We start from the raw sequence: 12,997 nt of genomic DNA on the forward strand, positions 1-12,997 counted from the left end.
TGACATAAAGAGACTTTACAACTACTTAGTATTATCTTCCCATAAAATTATTCAGATTCGTAATGCACTCCAGTTATTTCTTGTGTCAAAACAAATTCTACAACCAAATAGAAGGAACTGCCACGGGAAGTTCACTTTCCCCTGCTCTGGCTAACTTTTATTTGGAGCATTTAGAAGACACCTTTTTTCATTTATATACCCTCAACCTTCATTTTGGGTTAGATATTTTGATGACATTTTTGCAGTGAGGCCTCACTACAGAGATTCCCTACCTTCCTTTTTAGCCAAAATCAATACTCTACACCCCCGTATCAAATTCACCATGGAAATTGATAAAGACAACAAATTATCTTTCTTTCAACATTCTTCTCATCCACTCACCATCAGGCAATTTAACAACATCAGTACAGAAAACCCACTTTTACTGGATGTTACATTCTCAAATAATCTGCACATCATCCTTCTCAAAAGACAGGAATCATGAAATGTTTAATTCAAAGAGCTAGAACTAATTGTTCAACTCCCCATCATTTACAGAAAGAACTTTCTACTACCAAACAATATCTGAAATTGAATGGCTTCTCCAAAAGGGCTACACAACATCTGTTCGACTCATCTGTACAAGCCAAACCAAAACAAAGAATCAATACGTCTAATTCCAATCCCATGTATCTCTGAAATTTCAGAACCAATTTCAAGAATTTAAAATTTTAAAAGAAATATGATCTAACAGCTACTTATATTCTTATTAATAAAATATCCACCTATTTCCCCTTGTCTAAAGATAAACGCTCAATTGTGTCTCTTCCTGGTGTATACCAAATTCCATTTGACTGCCATTTTTCTTACTTTGGACAAACCGGATGATTATTCACAACAAATCCGATAAGTCTGGATTGGTGCAACACAGAATAGAGACAAAGCACAACATTCTATGATCCAAACTCGCACAGATGACTGCATAAATTCAAATTCCTACTCAAAGAGAGTGCTGAAGCCTTACTTCATCGTCCTAACCCGAATCGTAATGACTGCCTATCTATGTCAAAAATATGGGAAAGTTTGATCTGAATAACACATTTAAGTTTTTCATTTTATTATCTTTTTATTTTTTATTTTTTTTTTGTGGAAGACCTTCTAGATACTACATCTGTCTAATGATATCTTTAGTATGATTTTATAAATTAAGTTTTTTGTATGACATTACAAATTTATACATGTAACTATTCTACACTCTTATGTTTGTCTTTCTTCTGTGAAATGATATTCTGATTATCAATTTAACATTATGCAGCTCATTCTATTTTTGAATGATCAATTGTTTGTATTCTACCTTGGAAAAACTGTTTTCTGCCTAGCCACTATGATAGTTTATTTTCAAACTGAAATATCTGGCAGTATATTAAATATACTTTTCTTGTGCTAATGTGTAGATAATTTATAAATCTCATCTTGACAACCTGGTATATACCCGAAATCTAGTTTTTCTTTAGCCATTTTTCTCTGGCTACACCGGCAAGAATTTTTCTTAAGTGTCTACTTCTTTTTTTCCTTAGATATTTTGTGATAGTGTTTATTGCAATCTGTTCCTGCTTGGTCTTCCAACTAACTAGTCATTTATTTCTTGATTTCTATATTTCTAATTATTATATTCTATTCGTTTTGCATTCTGGGTAACATTTACTATTCTTTTTCTTAATGAAATAAAGAGTCAAAAGGCTTCACTTCGGCAATGTTAAAATTATTTAAATTAAGGGGAAATTTAATCCCACATTATTTCAAAGCCAAATAAGAAAAATCAAAGAGTTTCATGCCGAATATAGTCCACTATAAAAGTTCAGCGAGTCCAAGCGTGAGCAAACACCTGGGTGGTACAATACTGGGCAACTCATTGTAAAGGCTTATCCGCCTTTAGCTAGGATCATTATTCTTAGCATTCGCCCTAATGTAAAACTCATCCCCTAGGAGATGTATGTTGTTTTACATTAAGGGAGATAGGTCACTATCCAGACCGGTTTCAACCTTTATTGAGGTTTTATCAGTGAGTAGGTAGACCAAATAATACCAAGATTATAGTGATAATAGCTTTAATACTTTACAGTACGAGTTGTCAAAAAGGTGCACAGATAAATTAATGAAATAAAGAGCCAGAAGGCTTCACTTCGGCGATGTTAAAAACTATTTAAATTAACAGGATATTTAATCCCACATTATTTCAAAGCCAGTTTTTTTTTGACAATGTAAAATGTAAAACAACATACATCTCCTTGGGGATGAGTTTTACATTAGGGCAAATACTAAGAATAGCGATCCTAGCTTTATCCGCCTTTACAACGAGTTACCCAGGTGCTTACTCACGCTTGGACTCACCGAACTTTTATAGTTTGCTATATTTGGCATGAAACTCTTTGATTTCTATCTTAGAGTTTTCTTATTCCGCTTTGAAGTAATGTCAGATTAAATATCCCCTTAATTTAAATAATTCTTTTTCTTGTTTCTTATCCATTGTCTACTCTTGTTATATCTATTTTTGACTTCATTGAATTTTATTATTCCCATAATCTTTGTAAGCAATTTCATTTCCTTGGTAGCATTTAAAGATTCATCTTAACTATTCCAGTCCTTATTCTAGTTAAATTGGTCTTATTCACTTATCTTAGTTAAATTGTTTTTCTATACTGTTCTCCTTAAGCATCTGAGAATTTTGTTTTCCTTAAGTTTTTTTATGTTGGATAAGGGTTTTCTTTTCTTTTTTTTTTTTTTTTCATCTTACATTTTTTTGTATTTCTATTTATTAATTACATAATCTCAAAACCATGCTCTAAAAACTGTAGAACTTATTCTAACTGCCTTAGGCCTCCAGTAAGCTGGATAGTTGTCTCACACCAACCTGTGAAATTCATCTTTCACCTAAATGATTAGGATTTGAAATTACAGCCTATGGTTGGAGATATGATATGCTAACTACTTGGACAATCAGGACCAGCAAGTAACTGCTATTTTACTTCATTTTGTATTATTCTTTCTGTATGAATCTGAATTCCTCTTTTTATAGGCTACTGTAATTTAAATCGCAAAATACTGGGCATCAACCATTGTTAGTGGTGGAGTAAGGTAGTTTGAGATTCCCTCAAAAAAATAAAAATAAGGAAATAAATAAAATTATAAGTATTATTAATATTTGTGTTATTTATTAATAGCAATTCATAAACATTATTAATGATGCAATAACACTTCAGTGCAACCATTAATAAAAATTAATTATCTTTAAAGGATTATTTAATAATATTTAGTAATTAATCTCCTAGCACATGGCAACAATGTTCATTGGTGATCCTCCAACTGTTCTTTACTTTGTATTCCATTCTTTTAACTGTTTGTGTGACACTGAAGATGTACTGTTAATTGCAGTATGAAATATTTGTACCTTTATTAATTAAAAGTTATTACTGTTGTTTTTACGTGTTTTATTCTTAAATATTCTTCAATATGTCTCGTTTTAATTTTGTCAGTGTAGATTTCAATCTCAGCTCTTACTTCAAATGCATGCTTCTTGTCTTTCAGTTCTCTGAACTGTAGATAAAAATAATTGTTAAAAATAATTAAATTAAAAAAAAAATAAATATTAATACAATATATTAATATAAACAAAACTGGATTTTCTTTTAAAAAAAAAAGTTAATATGGTCGGGCACTTATTGATGTAAGAAAAATATGATTTTAGTTTTCAAATACTATTTTGAACTATTTCTTTCAAAACAGGCAATAAAGATAATGAAGATGTTTGTTGCTTATTTTGTAGTAATTTTATATTTTTCATCAGTTAAGTCACGATGCAATTTTTTTTTCTTCATTCCTTATGATATAATATGATCGTTTTTTGCATGAATATACTTTGAAAGTTGACTAGCAAGCAATCACTCTGTTGCATTTTGAATGGCATTGGTTGTATACGAGTTGTATATCCAATTCTGATGATATTTCTCTTGTAGCTTCCTTGGATGTTTTCAAAGAAGTTTTTCTGTCCATTTCATTTGCAATCATAGTAATGTCCTACCCACTCCAATAAGAAGATGATAAATTTTTCTGTAGCTTGAATTTATCCCAAAGTTCTAAAATATGACTGTTGATTAAATTGAATATTTCTACAAATATATCCAATGTTTTTATTTTGCTTTTTTTGTTAAATAATAAATTAAAATTGGTGCTAATTTTTATGTTAGTATGATTGGAACTATCAACAAATTTAACTTAATCTAAATTGATAATTACTTGTTTCTATTGCCAAGGGAGAGAACATTCCCAGTTATTGCTTGTTTTGGTTTAGAACAAAAAAACATAGAGCTTTATTATTATATGAGCCTCCGTAGCTCAGTTGGTATAGACGAAGCCCTTTGGTCGGAAAGACCTGGGGTCAATTCCTTTCTATGAAGTGAGGAACTTTTATCGATTAAATTCAATTAAAGGTGAAATAACTGGTCTCATATGGAGGTAGAGGGTTTTTCACCTGGAAACTCGTTTTTTTTTTGTCTCTCAGAACAGGCAAATCTGCCCCATAAACACACACTGCTACATTAAAAAAATACATACTAAATCCCTCATTAGGAGGGCTCAACCAGTCCTAAGAGACAGTCTAGGATAGAGGGGGAATCCCATACAAATAAATAAAATTATTATTGTGTTCATGCAATCCATCAACCAAAAACTTTGAATTATGTTTTGCTGTATTATAGGCAAATATAGCTTCAAATACCAATGCTTCTCACATTTTTTACTTGTTGTAACTCGTGGTGTTTCTTTGTTCTGGTATATTTTAAAACATCAGAACATCCACCATGTCCAATAGAAAACTTTGCATTGCATATTGTCCATTGAACGATTTTACTGTCATTATTTTCTTGACTCATTTTCAGTGAAGTTTCTTCTTTCATTGACTTGCTAAATTGACATCTTTTTTTGACATGGCTATTGATTTTAAATGGTAGCTCAAAAATGTATTGAAGTATAACATAATTCCCTAACAGAGATTATTAATGATTTAATAATCTCTGATTCCTCAGCAGTAGTGAAAATTGCTAACTGTATTTCGTTCAAATTGTTCAAGTTATTACCTAGTTGACACTGCTAGGTACTTTTGTCATGTGCAATAGCAATATCACTGTTTGGTGAACATTTTTTCTGACTTATAAGTGATTTCTAAATATCACACAGGATTAATCATTGATTCCTATTAACTGTTTCTTGAACCAAGGTACAAGTAGATTCTTGTAGGGTGCTTGCAGTAAAGTTGTGTTCAATGTCAGGCATGGATCTCTTATTCCACTGAATGTTGGTGTGTGGGAAAAAAGAAAAACAATTTTTATTTTATGGTGGAACTGTGGGGGGGGGGGGGGGTTCCCCAGTTCCGGACTGGTAGGCCGGTTCTCCTTGATTTCTGATGACTCAAATTTTGAAGACTCGAAAGGGAGGTTCTGCCCTTTGATCTTAACCACTCTCTGATCATGGCTACCTTTTCTGAGATGTCACAAATATAAGGGATAGTGATAGATTTGCTGTAATCCAAGTTTGGTGGGGGATGTGTAGTATTAATTTTTTTTTATTTGGTTGGGGGGGGGGGGTGCAGCCATTACCAAATGATGGATGTATCTACCTGTGTATGTTTGGGTGGGGGTGGGTGGGTGGGTTTTCTGTAGATTGTGAAGGTCAGAGATCCATTTGGTTGTCTCTTGTAACAAGGGTATGTAAGAAGGGTAGACTGTTGTTATTTTCTAAACCACTTATAGTACAACACATTTTTCCTTGGCCAGTGACTTCAGTTCCTGAACTGAGTGAACACAATATGGATGAAGCTTTAATTGTTTGGTGGCTCTCCAAATACTGACATATGATATACTTGTCTATGCAAGAGTTTTCTAAGACACTTTGAAGGTGAACATTGTTGCAACACATCATGTACTACACTCACTTTAGCCTCACTTAAAATCAAAGGTCTTCCATGCCGCTCTTTGTGTGCAACTGATTCAATTTGCCAAAAGTATTTGATTAATCTTGTAATTGTCAAATTTTGAAGAACAGAAATTTGGGATACTTCTGACAAAACTCCCCTACAACATATACATAAGAACAACAAGCAAAATAACAACTCTTTGCTCCTGGGAAAGTACCATTTCCCAGGAGGATTTAATTAATGACACAACACTGGCCAGTAGTCCTAGGGTGCCATCCATAATCAAAGTGAATAATTAGAATTGAAACTTTTCAATGCAGCTCATCTTCAACTTTGATGTGTGCAAATTTTGGACCACCCTGTATATATTTAGTAATCTGTAATCTTTATGAATTCTTCTCTCATAGCATAACCTTAATTTTGAATTTTCTGTCACATATTAACTTTCACTCAAATGAACTATCTCAAGCACACAGCTCTCTTCTACATTCCTGTTTCCATACATCCACATTCTCCTCTTACGCCTGTAAAATCTCTCATTATAATATTTATGTAACTTATCATGTTCGTTTTTACGATTTTCTAAGGAGATTGCACTTAGGAAAATGGGAATTTTGTCTAATAATTTTCTATTATTGTAATAAGTTAACCATGATCCTTTGTTAAAATAATGTGGATCATGATATCATCATGCAACACTATTAACTCATGTGTAATCAATAGGTTTAATTCTAAGAATTGCATATGTGGCAATTTCGAAAGATGGTTGAAGTTTGGCATCATCATGGTCAGATGTCAGTATGTGAAACTTCCATATATGGAAGTTTCACAAGACGCACATGCATGCATACAACATAGATCTGGGACTATATAAGGCGAGATGTCAAGAAGGACTTCTTCTTAGCGTATCCTCTTTTTTCTCTTACCTGGGTCTGCCACCATGTGAGTTGCGCTGTTGGTAATTGAAAGAGAAGCATCATATGTCTTAGTGTTTTCACCTTCTCTTACCTGGGTCCGCCACCACATGAGATTCGTTGTTGGTAATCAAAAGAGAAGCATCATAGTTTTGGATTCTTTTACCGAGGTCCACCACCATTTTAGGTCTGTTGTCGGTCATTGAAAGAGAAGTGTTGTTAGTCTTAGAGTTTTTACTTTCTCTTACCTGGGTTTGCTGCACATTAGGTCCATTGTCAGTCATCGAAAGAGAAGCATCGTAGTTTTGGATTCGTTTACTGTAGTCCGCCACCATGTTAGGTCCGTTGTCGGTCATTGAAAGAGAAGTGTTGTTAGTCTTAGGGTTTTTACTTTCTCTTACCTGTGTTTGTCGCACATTAGGTCCATTGTCAGTCATCGAACGAGAAGCGTCTTTTGTCTTAGGGTTTTCACCTTCTTTTACCTAGGTCCCCAGCCATGTGAGGCTCATTGTCAGTAATTGAAAGAAAAGTGTCGTAGGTTTAGGATTCTTTTACCTTGGTCCACCACCATATTAGGTCTGTTGTCAGTCATCGAAAGAGAAGCATCATTTTCTTATGCTTTTCACTTTCTCTTATCTGGGTCCTCCACCATGTTAGGTCCGTTGTTTGTCATAGGGTTTCACCTTCTCTTACCTTGGTTTGCCACCACGTTAGGTCCATTGTAGGTCATCTAAAGAGAAGTGTCGTTTGTCTTAGGTTTTTCGCCTTCCTTGCCTGGGTCTACCGCCATATTAGGTCCGTTGTCAGTCATTGAAAGAGAAGCGTTGTTTGTCTTAGGGTTTTCACCTTCTCTTACCTGGGTCCACCACCATGTTTGGTATGTTGTCGGTCATTGAAAGAGCAGTACCATTGGTAATCTAAAGCATTGTAGGTTCTGAGTCTTCTACCTGGGTCCGCTGTCTGGAATTGAAAGCAAAGACCTGCCATTTTAAGGGTCCTATAGGGTATGGAATAATCGACAACTCGGACAAGGAGAAATTTGGCGAGTAATTAAGAACAAGCCAGTAGAAGGAAAGAAAGACAAGAAGGAGCACTTGCGTGTGAACAAGATTCATGTAAAAGGCAGTGCTGTAGGTCATCTAAAGAGAAGTGTGGGTTAAGGTATCTAAAGCGAAGGTTAAGGTCATCTAAAGAGAAGTTAAGGTATGCCTCGAGGTATGCCTTATTATCAGTTAATGTATATATGACTGGCAGGATATTATAGATTGTGAATTAGCTTTAACCATCTTACTGGCCATTATGGATCAAATACGCATCCTCATGTGCTTCGTATCCATTATATATTTCAATGTAATATCAATGGTAACTAATATTTAAGGAATTGACAGCGTATACTGGAAATATAGATTAAATAGACTTTAATATACACTTTCCGATATTTCGGCGAACGTCACGTTGCCATCTTCTTGGGAACTTACTAAAAAGACACGTGCACACAAGTACTAATACAACAAATGAGACTGAGGCTAGGACGCTAGCGTTTTCCTAAAGTCCTGATGGTGCCCCCTGGCGGGCTATATTGGTAGTTCTTGGCCTTTGGGCTGAAGTTCTTTAATATTAGTTATTATGTCTAACCAGCGTATAAGCCTCTCAACAAGAATATCAATGGTATTACAATTTTAATATGCACTTAGCATCCATGATTACCTTGACATCTTGGCTGGTGGCATGATTAAAGGAAGGAAATTAAAACTAAGTTTGAATTAGGAAGAATTTAAAATAACAAAAGAATTGTAATGAAATTTGTGCATGCGCTAATGTGAATCATACTGTAAATATTCCTTTTTGATTTAATTAAGTGGTTTGAACATGTTTAGAATCCCATCTTTTCTCCCCATTCCTCATAGGAAACACTTCTTGTTATGGCCAACATTGTTATAGTGATTTCACTCGCTATAACAAACTATCAAACGGGAGAAAAAAGAAAAAGTTATTACAGTGCAAAAGGAATTCTCTATAATAAAAAAAAATATTTATTTAGTCCCTGCAAATTCTCCCTCTAGCAGGAATTGACTGTATATCTATTTATTAATATATATGTAGGAAGATTGATTTACACAGTTGATATACATTTTTTACAAAAATTGAAACTAGAAACCGAGAAAAATGAAAACAAAGTTTATTAGCACAACTAGTTTCAGCTTGTATCAGCCTTCTTCAGGTGCACATTAAAAAAGAAATAACCAGTAAAACATAGAGGAAATAATGTAAACATCACGGAAAGTTAGTGTATATATATTCAACGTTGAAGTCTATGCATTCAAAACTGTTCTCTCGTTGGCTTCTCTTGTTGGGCGTATGCATGCATATAGCATCTCACAAACACCAGTATTTGATCACAGTGCAACGACAGTCTGAAAGGTTGTAACTCAGGTTGTTGTTGTTTAGATGTAGGGGGTTGAGAATGATTTCTTTTGATTCTATTATCTTTCTTTCTAATTCATCGTGGCAATGGAAAATGTTATTAGACTTGTCCCATAGGACTGTATGGCTAAGATTTTCTTCATTAGAATCGGCCGAGAACAGAACATGACTAGACAAAGCACTGCCTTGCGTTTTCCTGTAACTGGCGTCTCTCTCTTATGTTCTTCAGTGTGTAACTCAATCGATTTCTCTGTTTGGCCAAAGTATTGTGTATCACATTTGCACCAAATCTGATAAATGACAGGATATTTAAGGTTGTGATGTCTAGATTTCGGACGGCTCACTAAGGAGCGGATTTTCGGAAGATGAGTAAATTTCCCAGTGTTAACCAGATTTGGTGCAACTGTGATATACCATACTTTGGCCAAACAGAGAAATCGATCAAGTTACGCATAAGGAACTTAAGAGGAACATAAGCGAGAGATCTTTTACCGGAGAACGCGAACCAGTGCTTTGTCTAGTCATGTTCTGTTCTCGGCCGATTCTAATGAAGAAAACCTTAACCATACAGTCCTATGGGACAAGTCTAATAACATTTTCCATTGCCACGATGAATTAGAATGAAAGATAATAGAATCAAAAGAAATCATTCTCGACAACAATCTGAGTTACCTTTCAGACTGTCATTGTGCTACAATCAAATACTGCAGTTCGCGAGATGCTATATGCATGCATACGCCCAACATTGAATATATATATACACTAACTTTCCGTGATGTTTACAATTATTTCCTCTATGTTTTACTGGTTATTTCTTTTTTAATGTGCACCTGAAGAAGACTGATACAAGCTGAAACTAGTCATGCTAATAAATTTTGTTTTCATTTTTCTCGGTTTCTAGTCATTCGATTTATATATATACATATTTGATTTTTATTTCTCAGTATCATTTATAATCAAAATAAAAATGTTGTCCTTCCTAAGAATTGTATTGACATTTTTCTTTTCACTGTTATAAGTTTGTTATTTATGAACGTTCTGTATCTCCAGGATGAAAAAAATTTTCAGTTACAACCAGATGAACTTCATTTCTTATTGGAAGATTTATCTTGCAAACTTGAATATTCTCTAGTTGCTTCATCTTCAAAAAAAATTCCTGTTTTTAAGGTAATATTTATTAATTCAACCATCAGTTGTAGTTTAATTATATGAGATTTTACATAAAACTGCTTTTATAGTAAGTTTTCATTTTACATTAAGAATTATTTTTATATTTAAAACCTCATTTTGTAAAATTTTTTGTCTTTGAAATAAAATACTGAAGATTTTCTTACTCCCTCTCCCTTATCAAAAAAAAAAAATCTGTTTTTTAAGAAGTAACAGTTATGAAAGTGAAAAGGATTCCATGCATTATTGGCTAAGTAGATCTATGCTCTTCAATTGGCTGGGGATTTGAATCCCACCATATCAGGTCTCAAATATTTATTAAATGCCTGATATGGCTTGAAATCATGGAGAAAAGTTTCTTTTTTGGTCTGAGTAGGATTGCTGATCTTTATCCCATATGCAGCTTTAAAATATGCAACAGGTTCCTAAATCTTTCACGGAGGAATCGAATGCCAGTAGCCAAGGCATATTATCTCAAATGTGATATCTACTTCTCAGACTAATGAAGAAAGTAATTCATTTGTAATATTTGAACTTGGGAAAGAGAAGAAAAAATGAAGGAGTTGTATAAAGTGTTAGGAAAAGTAAAGCTGGGTATACTCAAACTTTCAAAAACTAGAATAGAGGGGGAAAAAAAACGAGTAACTTTTACATATTATGGCTTATAATACATGTTCAAACGACATCCTGACATCCTTCAATTTAAACTGATCTCCCATAGATGACACTTAGATTGAAAATCAAAAAGTTGATTGATTTGAGTGTAATACATATAAATGCACTGACTTAGAGTTATTCAGATGAACAAATTGACAATTTCTATGAGAATTCTCTCTCTCTCTCTCTCTCTCTCTCTCTCTCTGTCTCTTCCACTTTCTAGTGGTAATGTGATGTGTTTTTGGAAAATTATTCCATGATTCCTCTATGGAGTCCAAAGACTCATCATGAGAGAGAACTCTACTCCATACTACCTACTCTGTTTATATACACTACACCACAACCCATCAACTCTACTTCATACAACCTGGTGTCCTTCTAAACACAACATTACTATCTACACACACACACACACACACACACACACACACACACACACACACACACACACACACACACACACAGAGAGATAACACCACAATGTTATGTAGCAATATAAATAGTGCTACACACTAATAATACATTTTATCTTTGATTTGTCTGTGTATTTTGACTGATTTACCTGCATGCGAAATGAAAAACCCCAAGTTTCCATGTTACCACCTCTGTTCGAGATTGGCTAAATCACCTTCATTTAATAAAGTCCATATTAAGATTTCTCTTTTCACAAAAATGAATTTGGATATTTTCCAATCAAGGCATTCATTTTCCTTCCAGTGGTGCTCAGGAAATGATTATTTTAAAACTAATTGGAATGTGGGCAAGAGATAAGGAGAAAGAAAGATAAAAAGTGCTTTAGATGTGCAAGGTGCTAAAGAAATAATATACAATATGATGTATGTACAATTCCTGCAAATCCAGGGATTGTACTTTCTTTACATAATGAAATGAATGAAATTTGACATTTGGAGATGTTTTTTAATTGAAACTGATTATTTTATGTCGTGTTTATTTAGCAGAATATTTGGTCGAATCATGAGGGACAGAATTAAATTTAAAGCATCTTGAATAATATTGAAGGAATAATCTAGTTTCAGAGCAGGAAGATCTTCCATGGATATTTTTCTTTATGGCAGATATCTCAAAAATTGGTTGCCAAGAATAAAGAGCTCTGTTTAATTTTTGTGGATCTGGAGAAAGCTTATGATACTGTCCAAATGATGTATCAATGTCTTCTTCAGGGCTTGGCACTGAATCTCCAAGGTTTTCTTGTTTTCTGCTCTTTAATTTATTTTGAATAATGTTTGTGTATGCTAGAAACTATAAATATGAGAGTTGTGAAAAAAAAAAAAGAAATGAACTAATGGCATCAGTGGCTGTGTTGTATTAAAAATGAAGATATTAGGAACTTTGAATTATTGGGATTAAATGTGTGAGCTGAACTAAGATGGTATGGTCACTTAAATGGTAGAGAAAGGGTTATCAAAACATGTTTGATGCTAAGATGGCAGGAAAAAGAAACATCAGCACTGTGTTTAAATGAAACCTATCTGTTTGGATTCTGAAATAGCTATATTTATTGTAAATTTGTGAATGGAGAAGTTAGCAATTGTGATTTCAAGAAAAGAAATCTTATCTTGTTTGAGAATCTTGATGTATAATTTCAGGAGGAGTATATTATTTCCAAATTGATTCTGCTACTTTTCAGATCATTTGTGACCACTATTACAACTAATGTTTGCATTTTTTTTGCTCTTCTTTCCAAGTTTTTGCTATTTTATTCCACTCTTGGTAAACAGACTAATTATCCAATGAGCTATTGTAGAGATAAACAGACCAAAGGAATAGTTTGTCTTATTATTTTATTTCAGCAATATTTTCTTTCTTTTGCTGTGATAAAAATAAAATACCCCCCCCTCCCTCTTGTATTATTCCTTTGGAATAATAC

General features: G+C 33.6%; 1 protein-coding gene across 5 annotated transcripts in view; it reads left to right on the forward strand.

Moving 5' to 3' along the window:
* Nucleotides 1-12,997, forward strand: part of Fancd2 (Fanconi anemia complementation group D2) — an 883,021-nt gene that overhangs the window by 613,051 nt on the left and 256,973 nt on the right. For all 5 annotated transcript variants that reach the window (XM_090413132.1, XM_090413256.1, XM_090413216.1 and 2 more), the window contains one exon: nt 10,336-10,452. In XM_090413132.1, coding sequence (XP_090269258.1) covers nt 10,336-10,452 — 117 coding nt within the window. The remainder of the gene's footprint in view (nt 1-10,335; nt 10,453-12,997) is intronic.

Source organism: Typopeltis vanoorti, chromosome 1 (genome assembly GCF_054136105.1).
Source record: "Typopeltis vanoorti isolate ZY-2024b chromosome 1, IOZ_Tvanoo_1.0, whole genome shotgun sequence".
NCBI lineage: Eukaryota > Metazoa > Arthropoda > Arachnida > Uropygi > Thelyphonidae > Typopeltis > Typopeltis vanoorti.